This window comes from Oncorhynchus keta, chromosome 33 (assembly GCF_023373465.1).
Source record: "Oncorhynchus keta strain PuntledgeMale-10-30-2019 chromosome 33, Oket_V2, whole genome shotgun sequence".
Taxonomy (NCBI): domain Eukaryota; kingdom Metazoa; phylum Chordata; class Actinopteri; order Salmoniformes; family Salmonidae; genus Oncorhynchus; species Oncorhynchus keta.
Genome location: NC_068453.1, coordinates 20,353,166 through 20,369,907, shown reverse-complemented (window position 1 = coordinate 20,369,907; position 16,742 = coordinate 20,353,166). Strand labels below are relative to the sequence as shown.

Sequence of the window (16,742 nt, the reverse complement as noted above, 5' to 3'; positions counted from 1 at the left end):
GCCCGCCCGCCTTTGAAATCTCTATCTCTCTGAGCCTCCATTCCTGCTGATTTTCATGCCATCGATTTCAGCTTTCCTTTGCTGAATATTACATTGGAAAGAGATTACAGGGCGTGTCGTGGAATGATTTGTGAAAAACCAAGAGTAATAGATTTTGTTCAATTTGTATCCATTTTGCGGGGAGCTGGTAGATCAGCCTGGGTAGGCTCAGCAGTAAAGTACCTGGATGGAGACAGCATGACTGCATTTGAAGGACAAATCTTTACAGGCATCGTACATTCTTTATAAATAAGTGGAGGTGTGTGATGAATTATTCAACAAACCATGTAATGCATTCCAAAGGAGTTGTACTTTGATTTCCGAGAATGTCTTAAACTTAGATTTGTGAGAACCCACCAAAACGTTTCAAAAGTAACATGTTTGGAATAATAATGTTTGGGATAATACCAATAACTGTGTTGTTTCTTAAATAATGTGTTTTTCAAGTGATCTCGGGATTACTGCAAGAACATTATGCATTAAATGTACAATCCTCTCCAGAACCCTAGTCTGCAGGCCAATGTCAACCTGCACCACAGTTAGGATTTTGCCATCGCTGCAGTTCGCCTTCCTCTTCTCGTGAGAAGACAAGACTGGGGCTGATAAATGGGTTTGATGGATCACCTGTCGCAGAGAGATTGAAACACCGTGTGCTGAAATCCTTAGATGACGTGCGACTTAATCCAGTACAGGAGGGAGAAATCAGAAACTGACTGCCGCAGCCTGTCAGGTTCTTCCACAGGACTTAATTATGCACGCCTTCTCCCAGAGTCTAAATCAAATCACTGCAGAGGTTTCATTTTCCAGCTGTCAATATAAAAGGGAAATGTTTTAGCCCAAAGTTTGGGGCCCATTTCTAAACCTCTGACAGAAACTCTGATGCTCTAGAAGGCTTGTGTGACAGTGGAGAACAGAACATGCCTGCAGCTTCCTCATCTCTCACAATAACAGACTGCTCTCATTCATTATGGTCCCTTCAACATATTGAGTCTGTCTGAGTTCTCTCTCTCACACACACACACACAGACACACACACACACACACACACACACACACACACACACACACACACACACCAGGGTGAGAGGGGACTTTTGGTTATTGTCAGAGACAGACTCCTCTACTCTCCAGTGAACAGGTTGAGAACTGCAGGCCTTTATTCCCAGTAATGGCTTTGAGGTTAGTGCTGTGGCCAATCACACAGCCTGCAGTGGATGAAGCTCCCTGGTCTGGACTGCACTAGCACCACAGAGAAGCTGGGGAGGTGCCAGGGTTATTGTTCCAACTCAATCTATCAGCAGTCTGAGGTTTGACTGAACTTCATCGAACCGTAGGCGGACAGTGTGAAGGAATCCTATCATACCCCTCAGGGCTAGGACTGACAGAGAGAGCACCAAGGATATGCTCTGAGAATCAGACTGTCGTCTTTGATAAACCTCACATCAACACCACAGCCATGGAGAAGAACCACCTCCTAGGAGAGTTAAAGAGCCAGAAAGGAACTGGGCACGGACACGCGCGCACACACACACACACACACACACACACACACACACACACACACACACACACACACACACACACACACACACACACACACAAAGATAATGGATGAGCTATACACAAAGGACAAGCTGGGAAAGAAAGGAGTCTTTTAAAGACATTCAGACTGATAGGTGTCTCATAAACCCGTCCTCTGAGCTCCGTGCTGGACGGGCTCTGAGACTCTCCTGCAAACAGGAAGAGTAGAAGAGGAGACAGTACGGAGACAGCCAGTGGCTTTACACTCATCTGAAGTGTGTGTGTGTGTTGATATGTGTTTGTATTCGTGTGTGTGTATATGTGTGCCATCTGGCCGTTCAGATCACACTGTACCAGCCAACCAGTAGGAGGCAGTCTTTGATCTATCTGCTCAATGTGGAGACTGTGTGTGTGTGTGTGTGTGTGTGTGTGTGTGTGTGTGTGTGTGTGTGTGTGTGTGTGTGTGTGTGTGTGTGTGTGTGTGTGTGTGTGTGTGTGTGTGTGTGTGTGTGTGTGTCAGGGCCACACACTGGGATGTCAATCACTCATCCCACCTCATCCCCCATTGGCCCCTCAGAGCAGATTTACACCCTTGCCAAAAAGCCTTACATAATAATGCCTGTGTGGCGTGCCTGCTAAAACAGCACTCATGACTGATCAGTGAAATATGAGGAGAGTGGAGCCAAAGAGAGTGGTCAATTCCATTTCAACTCTGTTAGCGCTAGTGGAATTAACTGAGGTTCAATTGATCAATGTGACATTTCCTCTGTTTTTCCAGTTCACCAGCTGCATTTAAATTCTTCGGAAATCGACTGGAATTCAAATGGGGCAAAGCACCATCGATTTCAGGCAAAACAATGCACTCCTACAGGTTTCCATATACACGGACGATACAAAACATTAAGAACACCTGCTCTTTCCATGACAAACTGACCAGGTGAATCCAGGTGAAAGCTATGATCCCTTATTGATGGCACTTGTTAAATACACTTCAATCAGTGTAGATGAATGGGGGGAGACCGGTTAAAGAAGGATTTTCAAGCCTTGAGACAATTGAGATGGATTGGATTGTTTATGTCATTCAGAGGGTGAATGTGCAACACTGGCTCCAGGTCATCTATAAGTCTATGCAAGGTAAAGCGCCGCCTTATCTCAGTTCACTGGTCACGATAACTACACCCACCCATCGCACACGTTCCAGCAGGTATATCTCACTGATCATCCCCAAAGCCAACACATCATTTGGCCACCTTTCCTTCCAGTTCTCTGCTGCCAGTGACTGGAACGAATTGTAAAAATCGCTGAAGTTGGAGACTTATTCCCCTCACTAACTTTAAACATCAACTATCTGAGCAGCTAACCGATCGCTGCAGCTGTACATAGTCCATCTGTAAATAGCCCACCCAATCTATCTACCTCACCCCGTACTGTTTATATTTTATTTACTTTTCTGCTCTTTTGCACACCAGTATCTCTACTTGCACATCATCATCTGCTCATTTATCACTCCAGTGTTAATCTACTAAATTGTAATTATTCGCTCCTATGGCCTATTTATTGCCTAACTCCTTATGCCTTTTGCACACACTGTATATAGACTTTATTTTTTCTACTATGTCATTGATTTGTTTATTGTGTTATTGGCTTGTTTATTGTTTACTCCATGTGTAACTCTGTGTTGTTGTCTGTGTCACACTGCTTTGCTTTATTTTGGCCAGGTCACAGTTGCAAATGAGAACTTGTTCTCAACTAGCCTACCTGGTTCAATAAAGAAATACAAATAAACAAAAGCCCAGTTTTGCGTGGTAACTCCTGTAGGTTACTGCTACTGGAAGAGAAAGAGCCATCTCCCCAAGCTAATCTGGGCTGAGATGCAAGACCGTGTAAGGTGGATTCTCTCTCACCCGTACATTCTCAACGTCCATGTCTTTTTTTGAATTCCATATTTAACACAGAGATAGATGTCTGCTCTTCCCCGATTGATTACCATTGAGGCACACAGAATAGTAAAAAAATGAATAAACGTACAAGGCATCCAATGCCTTTCGCGTGCCGCCTTCTCTACCACATGTATCACTGTTTTGTGGGACTGGGGGTAATCAAGCCGAGGGAGAGAGGGACATTTGTATGATGGCTCGCTGTCTGGAACATGGGCTGGAATCACCCACCAGGTGGCTAATAGGGTTTTAGTGACTCTAAAGTCATTCGAATGTGACAGGAGAAACAGGGGAAAACAATGCAGTATAGCCCTGCACTCAAGACCCCAATTACACATCTCATCACCAATATAGACAACAGTGATGATGGATGATAGGTCAATTGGGAGGTATTATATACAAAATGAATCACACACTTCCACCAACAAGAAGAACTTCCCCTCCTTATCCATTGTAAAGCTACTAGACCACAGCACGCGGTCTATGAATGATGAACTGTGAACTGCTTTGAAAGGACTAGTATTAATAAGGTTAGATTGAGAAGCTGATTAAGTTAATTGGGTAGCTGTGGGAGCGTAGTGAAAGAAATTGCCTTTCCTCTGGTGCTCCGTATACAGTATACAGTGCGAAGGATGAATTAAAATCGGGAGCATAGTCCATGCACTTAATGCCTGCAGGTGGCTTTCAAGGAAGAGTTATACTGTGGAGATATGGCTATTTTTTACGCCTTCTCAAGGCCGAATTAATGTCAATGGGCTGATAAAATACTACCAAGACTGTAATAACAATTCACTCACACTGACAATTTCAGAGTACACCCCTAAAATAGACTAAAACTATAATAGATTAATATTCTCAAAAGGTGCTCAGAGAATAGAGTCCTGCATTTATAATTTGTTACAACTATTCTTTCATTCTGAGCCTTTAAATGAGATATAGGGGAGATGTTGGGTCAGATGTATTACCACAGCCGGTATCAAGAAAACTAACCATCGTCCTAGTGTAGCATGTAGTGTCCATTATGATGTTCCAGTAGCAAATGAAAGTCTTACCAGTCTGCCACCAGTGGTCCAGTACGGGCACGCCAAAGCTCCTTTTGGCCCAGTTCAGAGTCTCCACGTCACAGCGCTCTCCAGCCAAGAAAAGGCTCTTCAATCTAGAGGAGCAGAGAGAACAGTCAGGCTGAGGGGGGGCTGGATACAGCCCTTAGCCATGGTATATTGGCCATATACCACAAACCCCCGAGGTGCCTTACTGCTAATATAAACTGGTTACCAACATAATTAGAACAGTAAAAATAAAAGTTTTTTTGATACCCATGGTATACAGTCTACAGCTTCAGCCAATCAGCATTCACAGTTTGTTCATTAAAAAACAATATAACAGCCAAGGAATGTAACGGCTAAGTGTTTTCATGTTATATAAAAGTCAACTTTACCAGTAGCAGAGCGAATAGAACAATACATTTTCCCATTAGACTAAAATTGCCTTACGAGTGTCAGACAAACTTGCATAAAAACGTGTACACAAAACAGCCCATATTGTTCCTGTTGATCTGAGGAAAAATCCCCCTCTCGCTGTGGTTATACAGATACAGCCATGCGAATCTTCACTCAGGGACCTTGACACGGTCTAATAAAGCAGAGAAGACTTCATTTGCTGTCAAAACGTCTAAGGCCATACAGTTTCCATGGCCTCCTGCCACACATAACAACTTGAGGAATTCTAATTTGTATAGGCCTCAGAGGAGGCTGGTGGGAGGAGCTTTAGGAGGAGGGGCACATTGTAATGGCTGGAATGGAATAAATAGGACGGCATCAAACATATGGAAAATGTTCCATACTGTATATTCTCTTCCAGTCATTACAATGAGCCTGTCCTCCTATAGCTCCTCCCACCATCCTCCTCTGATTGGTCTGTAATCTGGGTCAGGGTGAGGGTCTTGGTGCAATCTGAATGAAAATGGGTAGAAGAAGCAGGCTCACAGATCTCGACAGAACATCCAGAGAATCACTCTGCTGTTCTTTGTTCCGTATTCTACACAGCACGCCATTTAAATGTAAATCTCACCCGTGACACCTTGCACTGTGTTCCCTGCTCCTACTCTGGAACAATCTGACTACAGATGTTGGGAGGCGAGGGGAGAGACAGGCAGCCACGGATGGTTGGATCTGTGTGTAATTCATGCAAGTGGGTGGGTGAAAGCCAAGCACATTTCTCCATATCTTCAGAGGCCCAGATTCAGCCTTGGACAGGCAACAATAGCCCCACAGTACTATACCTAACATAGTCCCACTGTGGAAGTTTATGTCTCATTAACAACAATGAGAGAGGAAACATTCGCCCCCATAATTGCATTTAGTGTGCATGTGCTTGTGTGTGTGTGTGTGTGTGAGTGTGTGCACTTGTGTGTGTCTGTGTGTGGCTGTGTATGTGCACCTTGTACGTGTCACCTTGCAATGAGAAGGTATATCAATCGCACATATATTCCTTGAAAGATGGCACATGACATCCCAGATAATGCATGATATAAATCCTGCAAATATTAAGCAAACAGGCAGAGTGAGTCACAAGCAAAGCTTCCTGGTGCTACAAGCTGGAAAATGTTATTGACTGAAATCATGAACTTTGTCACCCAATAAGAAAGAGTCTGCTCTGCCTGTGAGCATTGAGTTAGTGCTCCGGGCTATGTTAATAAGGGCTATGAAATGGTGCTTGCTCCATGGTGCTGTGATTGTTCCTCTGTGTGGGTTGAACGGTAGAGCTAGATGCGAATCCTACTCCAGAGAGCTCCAAACCCGCTGTTCTATTACTTTTCTGACATCTGGGGTGACGAGTGAAATTGCTCAAGCTTGCTGATAATGCGCCAAGGCCATTACAGTGCAGAGCCATTCCACGGAAGCAACTCATGTGTCGTAATAACAATAGTCATCGTGAAGTACCCAGCGAGAACCAAATACTGGGCTGAAAATTGAAATGTTGTGGTTTTGGCATGTCTGTACCTTTCAACACTTGGAAAGTGCTACACAGGCAAATCTAATTTTCTGAAAATCAGCACATAGGAAAGTGCATTCATAATGACTTTGTGGCACTGGAGGAGACAAGCCCTCTTGCCGTGCCCTTCTTCTTCTTCTTTAAAAAATGTTTGCGAATCGCAACCAACTGACAGGTGCATACACCGCTACCTACTGTACTGGCGTGTGAGGCCGGTCACGACCTATCTATCATTCCAGTGCCTTTCCAGTACTTTCTCTGTTGAGAGGCTAATGTGTGATTGGCTGGACAATCAGCCCCGACAGTTGATTAGGCTGCTGCTGCTCACATTCGAGGGAGAGGACTGATACAGTAGCAGCAGACAGTTTGGGGCTGAAAGGTTATCTTAAACTGAGAGGCTTTGTTATTTGAAGTTATACTTTAAGTGTCTTATTTGTAAGCATTTCTGTTGGTAAGTGATGTAATAAAACCTAATTTCTGTTGGTAAGTGATGTAATAAAGCCTAATTTCTGTTGGTAAGTGATGTAATAAAGCCTGATTTCTGTTGGTAAGTGATGTAATAAAACCTCATTTCTGTTGGTAAGTGATGTAATAAAACCTCATTTCTGTTGGTAAGTGATGTAATAAAGCCTCATTTCTGTTGGTAAGTGATGTAATAAAGCCTGATTTCTGTTGGTAAGTGATGTAATAAAACCTCATTTCTGTTGGTAAGTGATGTAATAAAGCCTCATTTCTGTTGGTAAGCGATGTAATAAAGCCTCATTTCTGTTGGTAAGCGATGTAATAAAGCCTCATTTCTGTTGGTAAGCGATGTAATAAAGCCTACGTTTGAAGCATTCACTCTGCCTCACTGACCCTCTGTACCCGGAGATCCTCTTAGCTCTGGTCCATGGAAGTGGCTTCTCCCCAGGCTCGGTCACGGGCGGCAATAGTTGTTATGGGCTCTGTGGTATATTTTAGCACAGGAATCAGTGCAATTAACTACGCATGTGGTGTAACTGAGCTAGGAGCTGAGAAGAGGCTATTGCAGTGAGCTTATCAGAGAGAGAGAGCGTGATTAATATTTCATATGCTATCCACCCACATCATATTACTACCAAACTGCCTACTGATAACGGTGCCATATACTGACGAGGTACCAGCAACAACCCATTCATAGGAGCAACCATCCACACGTGAATTAAGGCAAGTCCTTTAAGGAACATTTTAGTATCTTAATGCTTAATGAAGTGTTCTCAAAACGCTTGCCTTTCAAACTACTAGTTTATAATCAATTCATGAGAATGTGGGGAAATAGAGAAATAATGTTTTAATTGACATGAATTGCTATTTTATTCAACTTTACTGGATTGCTTTCTTTTTACATTCACTGAGAACATCCAATTTCCTGAGCTGTAAAACAGCTAGTGTATGCTACACGTCTAGTGTCTGCTTCTTGACTGTTAATGCCACTACCTGTTTGGTAGTAGAGGAGGGAGAAGAATATATTTGATGGTTGTCTGTTTTGTCTCCAGGCAAGGAAACACAAAGGTCAACTGGATATTCGACTACTGTCTGAGTCTGTCTGGATTCTGGAAACATCATACATTGCGGTTGTTGTGTTTGTGCATCAATTCTCTCTCAGTGAATTGCTGTAGTCTTTCACTAACCTGCTCCCTCTGGGAGAAAGACAATAATGGAAAGATGCTGCATGGCACAAGACGAAACCAACAACTGAAGCATAGTCCATCATAACAACTAGCAGAAAGAATGTCATGTTATAGTCCAGGGAAAACAATGAATTCAATCCCTTTGGGATTTGTGTCTCAGGTCTGCCTGGAGCAGTCGAGGCAAAACACTGTTCACCAACAGCACAACAAATACCTTCAAATTCTCCACATGCAGATTATTAAATGGCAAACTATGACCCAAGATCAAGGTCCCTGTTTTATGACTTTGTGCAACAGGTGTGGAGAAAAATCTAAATAAGTTACCACCACTTCCCCTCTATTTTCACATTATACCTGATTGACTGTGATTCTGTTTCAAAATATTAAGGAACCAGAACTATATTTTCAACAGATTTATTATCAATATAAATGATGACATTTCCCATGTGGAAAACAATCACTCCAGTCCCTGGAACCAGGCACCATCAAAGATGGCATTGCCTGAGGCTCTCTACAGCACTCAGTGATTCCCTGTGTGTTTAGCAGCGTGGCAGCAGCACAGTATTATGTAATAGGAATGAATGCCCTGCAGGTGTTTTATCCATCCTGATTAAACCTCAATCAGGTCTAAATGGGAACACAGGTTGTGAGTGTTGAGCCTGGGCCAGGCAGGGACACTGCTCCAGCAGATGGACAGAGACTAACAAGAGAGTGGGCAGGCAGCGCCAAAACCTTCAGCCAGTGGGGGACAACACCGGATATGAATGAAAGGCACTCAGTCCCTGAACGTTGAGAGGAATAAAGGGTAGGCCTACTTCAAGTGGGCAGAAAGGGTACAGAACAGAGCTAGCCACGACAGTTGTTGAATGGTCCATCTCCACAGTGTTATGTCAATATGTGGGGATTGGGTGGTGAGGGTACCTGGTGAGGGGGTACTGAGCCCCTATGGCGGAATGGGTGTCCTGCTGGCGGATGGCTCGGATGGCAGTGGGCGCGGTGAACATGGAGGAACAACCATGCTCTGACAGCACGCGGAAGAACGCCCCGGCATCCGGCGTCCCAACAGGCTTACCCTGCATAGAGAGAGAGATCCGTTACAAACCCAAACAGCCTGAGGACATAAGCTTACATGAACACGCCAGTTGGGTATTGAAGTGTAGCGGTACATTCAGAGCAAGCTGTTTTTAGAGGCTTGCGGTAGTAATGACTCAGCCAGCCACCTATCAAACAGAAGAACAGTACTAAGGCCATAAAGTTTTGTTCCTATTGACGTTCCACAACATTAACACTTCCACTGTGCCGAACAGAATGAATATTCATGGGAATATCTGCTGAAATGGAGACAAAATGATATTTGGAGCCCAGACAGATGGGCTGAAACTGATGAATAGAAACAACATTACTCTATTGGGAAAGTATTATGCCCCAACAAAAGTCGCAGTGAGGAAGAGCCCACGGGCGAGCGGAGACGATATTTATTCTCTGAAGGTTCAGTCGGTGAGATTGCTCATACAGTAAGGAGAGAGAGAGAGAGACGAGGCGTGAGAGAGAGAGAGAGAGACAGATTAAAACGAGCTGGGAAATCAACAACAACAGACTTGAGGGACTTAATTTCCTCACAGTGTGAATATCTATGACTGTGTATTGATCAGTGAGAGGACAGAAGGTCTTGTGTGGTGTAGGGTAGACAGGAGCAGTGCATTCCACAAGGCAAACGCAGCCAGACAACAGGCTCTGCTTAAAGCCAGGCTGATGAATTCAACACCCACCTCCAATCCTCCAGCAGCCACAGAGACCAAAAGGCTAATGAGACAGATAGGACTGCTCATGGAGGCTACCTCCCCACCCCTCTCTCCCAACCCCCTGGGGTCATTTAACCAGGGCCCAAGCACAGCAGAATCACCAGCAGCTCTTCATACAAATAAATTCCTCAATTCAACCTAACTGGGCCTTTTCAAGCCAGTGAATATTGGTTTAATGAGGCGGGGGTAAATTTGCAATGATGATCATGTGCATGAATATCATGAGGCCGGTTGTCTGAAACCACGTATAATCATACGTCATTAGGAGTCCATTTTTCTTGTGTTCATTATCTTTAAATATAGTAATCTGCAAAGCATTTGGAATCACTGAGTGAAAGGGGCAAGTCCTTGAGAAAGTTGAGTTTGTTTTTCTGGAGTCAATTGACCAGTCAATTGGCCCGTTCACAGGTCATTATAATAGGCCTATGTAGGCTACGGTACATACCTCGTATAGAATGGTGGTGTTGCCGTGGAGGAGAGGAGCGTAGCAGATGTAGGAGTGGCCCACTACCCAGCCCAGGTCAGACGCTGCCCACCATACCTAGTAGAGAGTAGGCAGAGAAAGTTGAGAGAATTCATACTGTACTGTGTTTGTGCATGTTTATGGTGTATGTTCTGTAATACAAAGATAAAAAACACTGGAGATATTTCACATGGACTTACTTCACCAGGCTTGAGGCCATAAACGTTTGCCATGGTCCACGTCAACATTACAGCGTACCCAGCAGTATCCCTGACAACGCCCTGAGGGAAAGATATAGAAAAGAGGCGAACATTGATGCAAGACAAATGCAACAAGCTCTCAACAGGTTCATTTTTATTTTACATCAAACCCTTGTATAAATCTTTATTTTTCAATTCAACTATTTCGTGAGGCCATCTTTACGATGTATGGTAACATAACCTGTAGGAGTTCAGCTGTTTCCTCCATAGATCTCACTGGTGACTACGAGTCTGAGAACAGAAGGCCAGCAGGTGGATATTTCATATTATCTGAGTACTAAAGACAAAGGGAGCTATCTGGAGCTGTGTTTTTCCAATTTGAGCCACCTCCGGTCAATTTTTTAACCTCCTGAATGGTTCACCTCATATTCAGTACTACCGTATCATATTCAGATCTGGTTTAAACATTGTCACATCTATCTCATGGTGGTACAGTTTAGAAATAACTTAAATCACATTTGCAGAGCCATGGAAAGTCTACTGCAGTATATGATACTCATCTCTTGCATTAAACTGTGAAATTGACTGGCTTCCTTATGAAAGAAGTCGTCAGACCCCACTGGGCAAAAATTAGTTGAATCAACGTTGTTTCTATGTCATTTCAACCAAAAAATGAAATGTGATGACGTTGAATGAAAATGGAAAATAGATTGGATTTGAAAAATGTAATCATCGTAAGGGACAATTTTCTGTTTATTCACCCAACTTTTAACCTAAATCCAAAGAAATGGTGACATTTTTTGTTGATTTCACGTTGACAACTCAACCAAATGTAAATCAAACCTAGACGTTGAACTGATGTCTGTTCCCAGTGGGACTTTACTCCCCTTCCTGTAATGAACATGTGTTGTGTCGAGTCAGAGTGCTGTACCTTAGGAGCTCCGGTGGTCCCAGACGTGTAGAGGACGTATAGAGGATGGCTGGCAGGGAGAGACACACAGTCATGAGGACGTGCAGTGGACATCTCCTCCTCCCAGTCCAGACTGAGGTCAGGGTGCATGGATACCTTCTCCTGTTGCAGACAATCAACCAGGAGAGATGCATTTATTTCCATGACATATTCAAGAGACACACATTCAATCATTTTTACCACGTGGACATAAAAGACAGATTAAAACAGATCCATTAGTTGTGCACAATTCAACAAGACTCATCCGACCACCAATGTCATACTGTTCAAGAAAAGTGTTTTATAGTCGTCACAACTTGGGTTTTCAATTGTGCATTTCTCAATAAGTGAGCTTTCATGATGCAGAACATGCGGAATTCCAACTGCCCAAAGGCCGAGGGAAAGGCGAGAAGACCCCCCAAAATCTTGAGCTGCTTTTGAATTGTTCTCTTCCAAAATAATAGAATCCAGTAGTAGGACCCTTCTCTGATTAATGAGGGCCTTATGGGTGGGTTTTGAAGTCCACTTCTCTAGAACCACTCATTGCTTTTTCATAGTGATTACTAGAGTGGTTTAAGATTCATCAGAGCGGTAATTTACGAATGAAAAAAAAAAGGGGGGCATCTCATATTCTCCAAGTGATATGTTCAGACAGTTTCCATGACAACATACAACATATCACCTTAAAAGTATCCTCCCTGTGTTGCATAATCAAAAATAGCTACTAGGGTAACTAGTAATACAGCAGCAGTCAGGGTGCAAAGCCCCAGAATTTGTGATACATTCCAAACATCGGTGGTACTAATAAAATAGGTGTGAAAGATTGCCTGAGCAGAGTGATTACAAAACTTTGCAAAGCATTTTTAGAATGATTTCCCTGAGCACAGATTTGGCTGTTTTTATGAGTGGAGATTAAACTCATTTCAGTTTCCTGGAGTGCCATCACATTACTGTAAGTGGCTGCTGGCTGTTTTGGGGGAAATTGACTGTCTTTTATTCTACCGGTTCTGCCTGGTTTCACTCTGACCCTGTGCCAGGCTCCCCACCACAGCCTAGGGGCACGTCTCAGCATTGAGTGTGTTGCGTGATTCAGTCCCTCATGCGCACCGTTTCTCTCTCCCACCTTTGTTTCAACAGGCCGTTTAGGAGCGACAGATCTGTCGAACCATCCATCCATCCAACCATCCGTACAAGCTCACGGCTGAAATAATCGGATTTATATATACACTAGAACCGGATTTGTGGTCCATTCAGGAAGTAATAGCATTAGGTAAGAAATAGAGAGGATAATGTAAAACTATTGCATGTCAGAGTTATTGTCTTTGGGAAATGACAGGCATATCTCTGAGAGAGTTGACGTTAGTGAGTTAGGCCTTACCACAGAATAACATAGAACTGTATTCTATCTCTATGGACCTCACCATGCCAGGCCGGTTGTAGATGAGGACCTTGGAGGGACTGTGAGAGCTGAGCTCCAGGGCTTTCTCCACCAGGGGAATGTACTCCACTCTCCTGCCAGGCTCAATGCCAAAGGAGGCCGTCACTATCATCTTGGGCTGGAAGACACAGCATTCACACAGTGTGCTTACCGGGGGCCTCTTAAAAGAAACAAGACTTAAGAGATGTGATACAACACAGCTCAAACAAATGCATTAGTCTGAAATGTACGTCAGAACATTCTGAAAGGCCATGTTCTGACTATGTAACGTACTATCAATATGACCGATGTTACCTCTCAATTACTATCTGCACACCGTCATACCTTCCTCGGGTTACTGATCTAATGTATTAAGGGATCTGAAATGACTGTCTCATTCAACATAGAACGAGTGTCTCTAATATGTCCTTCATTCTAATACAATATAAAACAGGCTAATCAACTCTACCCAAATGTTTGAGGAGGAATCTTCAGCAATAGTGGAGGTGCTCTTCTCTGAATGTTATGTAGGCCTAGAACGTAAAAGGCTTGAAGGTCTGGCTTAAATAGCTTAAAAGGATTTCAGTATACGCAATTCAGCGTCAGAGTCACATACTGGCTAATATCCCTGCTGCTTTGATGAAATCCCTCCAACAAAGTGCTTCACTTGGCGTCAGTGAGACCTTTATCTACTGCAATATTACGATGTGACTGTGAAAGTGGGCCATCAACTCTTCTATAAACAGTCCTATAAATGTGGCATGTACAGTTCACATTTAACCATTCCATTCCATTTAACCGTATAAATATATTTGAGTGCATATGGTCCATTTCAAACTAAATTGAGAGAACAAAGGAACGTGTCATCCAGCACATCAAACTAAAGAGACACAATGTGAAGCTATGATGGCGGGCTGACCTTGGCATGGTCGATGCGAACAGACAGCTCCTTGGAGGCGAATCCCCCAAAAATGAGGCTGTGCGGGGCTCCGATCCTGGCACAGGCTAGCATGGTGAACATGGCTTGGGGCACCATGGGCATGTAGATGACCACCAGGTCGCCCTTCCACACCCCGTGTTTCACCAGGACCCCAGCCAGCCTGGACACCTGGGCAGAGAGGAGGGGAAGGGGTTCAAGCTGCTTAGGGGCGGCTATAGTATGTTACAACATACGGGTGAAAATTTATATTTAGAGGGATGTCCTAGAGTCTAAATGAATATCTACAGTGTGAAGAGGTTTGTTAAGATCCTTACCTGTTCCTGTAGTTCTCTAAAAGTGGTTGAGATCCTTACCTGTTCCTGTAGTTCTCTAAAAGTGGTTGAGATCCTTACCTGTTCCTGTAGTTCTCTAAAAGTGGTTGAGATCCTTACCTGTTCCTGTAGTTCTCTAAAAGTGGTTGAGATCCTTACCTGTTCCTGTAGTTCTCTAAAAGTGGTTGAGATCCTTACCTGTTCCTGTAGTTCTCTAAAAGTGGTTGAGATCCTTACCTGTTCCTGTAGTTCTCTAAAAGTGGTTGAGATCCTTACCTGTTCCTGTAGTTCTCTAAAAGTGGTTGAGATCCTTACCTGTTCCTGTAGTTCTCTAAAAGTGGTTGAGATCCTTACCTGTTCGTGTAGTTCTCTAAAAGTGGTTGAGATCATTACCTGTTCCTGTAGTTCTCTGAAAGTGGTTGAGATCCTTACCTGTTCCTGTAGTTCTCTAAAAGTGGTTGAGATCCTTACCTGTTCCTGTAGTTCTCTAAAAGTGGTTGAGATCCTTACCTGTTCCTGTAGTTCTCTAAAGCGTTTGAGATCCTTACCTGTTCCTGTAGTTCTCTAAAAGTGGTTGAGGTCATTACCTGTTCCTGTAGTTCTCTAAAAGTGGTTGAGATCCTTACCTGTTCCTGTAGTTCTCTAAAAGTGGTTGAGATCCTTACATGTTCCTGTAGTTCTCTAAAAGTGGTTGAGATCCTTACCTGTTCCTGTAGTTCTCTAAAAGTGGTTGAGATCCTTACATGTTCCTGTAGTTCTCTAAAAGTGGTTGAGATCCTTACCTGTTCCTGTAGTTCTCTAAAAGTGGTTGAGATCCTTACCTGTTCCTGTAGTTCTCTAAAAGTGGTTGAGATCCTTACCTGTTCCTGTAGTTCTCTAAAAGTGGTTGAGATCCTTACCTGTTCCTGTAGTTCTCTAAAAGTGGTTGAGATCCTTACCTGTTCCTGTAGTTCTCTAAAAGTGGTTGAGATCATTACCTGTTCCTGTAGTTCTCTAAAAGTGGTTGAGATCCTTACCTGTTCCTGTAGTTCTCTAAAAGTGGTTGAGATCCTTACCTGTTCCTGTAGTTCTCTAAAAGTGGTTGAGATCATTACCTGTTCCTGTAGTTCTCTAAAAGTGGTTGAGATCATTACCTGTTCCTGTAGTTCTCTAAAAGTGGTTGAGATCCTTACCTGTTCCTGTAGTTCTCTAAAAGTGGTTGAGATCCTTACCTGTTCCTGTAGTTCTCTAAAAGTGGTTGAGATCCTTACCTGTTCGTGTAGTTCTCTAAAAGTGGTTGAGATCATTACCTGTTCCTGTAGTTCTCTGAAAGTGGTTGAGATCCTTACCTGTTCCTGTAGTTCTCTAAAAGTGGTTGAGATCCTTACCTGTTCCTGTAGTTCTCTAAAAGTGGTTGAGATCCTTACCTGTTCCTGTAGTTCTCTAAAGCGTTTGAGATCCTTACCTGTTCCTGTAGTTCTCTAAAAGTGGTTGAGGTCATTACCTGTTCCTGTAGTTCTCTAAAAGTGGTTGAGATCCTTACCTGTTCCTGTAGTTCTCTAAAAGTGGTTGAGATCCTTACATGTTCCTGTAGTTCTCTAAAAGTGGTTGAGATCCTTACCTGTTCCTGTAGTTCTCTAAAAGTGGTTGAGATCCTTACCTGTTCCTGTAGTTCTCTAAAAGTGGTTGAGATCCTTACCTGTTCCTGTAGTTCTCTAAAAGTGGTTGAGATCCTTACCTGTTCCTGTAGTTCTCTAAAAGTGGTTGAGATCCTTACCTGTTCCTGTAGTTCTCTAAAAGTGGTTGAGATCCTTACCTGTTCCTGTAGTTCTCTAAAAGTGGTTGAGATCCTTACCTGTTCCTGTAGTTCTATAAAAGTGGTTGACATCATTACCTGTTCCTGTAGTTCTCTAAAAGTGGTTGAGATCCTTACCTGTTCCTGTAGTTCTCTAAAAGTGGTTGAGATCCTTACCTGTTCCTGTAGTTCTCTAAAAGTGGTTGAGATCCTTACCTGTTCCTGTAGTTCTCTAAAAGTGGTTGAGATCCTTACCTGTTCCTGTAGTTCTCTAAAAGTGGTTGAGATCATTACCTGTTCCTGTAGTTCTCTAAAGCGATTGAGATCCTTACCTGTTCCTGTAGTTCTCTAAAAGTGGTTGAGATCATTACCTGTTCCTGTAGTTCTCTAAAAGTGGTTGAGATCCTTACCTGTTCCTGTAGTTCTCTAAAAGTGGTTGAGATCCTTACCTGTTTCTGTAGTTCTCTAAAAGTGGTTGAGATCATTACCTGTTCCTGTAGTTCTCTAAAAGTGGTTGAGATCCTTACCTGTTCCTGTAGTTCTCTAAAAGTGGTTGAGATCCTTACCTGTTCCTGTAGTTCTCTAAAAGTGGTTGAGATCCTTACCTGTTCCTGTAGTTCTCTAAAAGTGGTTGTGATCCTTACCTGTTCCTGTAGTTCTCTAAAAGTGGTTGAGATCCTTACCTGTTCCTGTAGTTCTCTAAAAGTGGTTGAGATCCTTACCTGTTCCTGTAGTTCTCTAAAAGT

At 43.2% G+C, this 16,742-nt stretch overlaps 1 protein-coding gene across 1 annotated transcript in view; it reads right to left on the bottom strand.

Annotated features, from left to right (window-relative positions):
• LOC118377852 (acyl-CoA synthetase short-chain family member 3, mitochondrial-like) overlaps nucleotides 1-16,742 on the bottom strand; it is a 59,788-nt gene that overhangs the window by 40,207 nt on the left and 2,839 nt on the right. The window contains exons 3-9 of the mRNA XM_052492406.1: nucleotides 13,891-14,079; nucleotides 12,976-13,110; nucleotides 11,537-11,677; nucleotides 10,606-10,686; nucleotides 10,388-10,483; nucleotides 9,062-9,213; nucleotides 4,550-4,653 (exon numbers count right to left, since the gene is read on the bottom strand). Of these exons, the coding sequence (XP_052348366.1) occupies nucleotides 4,550-4,653; nucleotides 9,062-9,213; nucleotides 10,388-10,483; nucleotides 10,606-10,686; nucleotides 11,537-11,677; nucleotides 12,976-13,110; nucleotides 13,891-14,079 (898 nt within the window). The remainder of the gene's footprint in view (nucleotides 1-4,549; nucleotides 4,654-9,061; nucleotides 9,214-10,387; nucleotides 10,484-10,605; nucleotides 10,687-11,536; nucleotides 11,678-12,975; nucleotides 13,111-13,890; nucleotides 14,080-16,742) is intronic.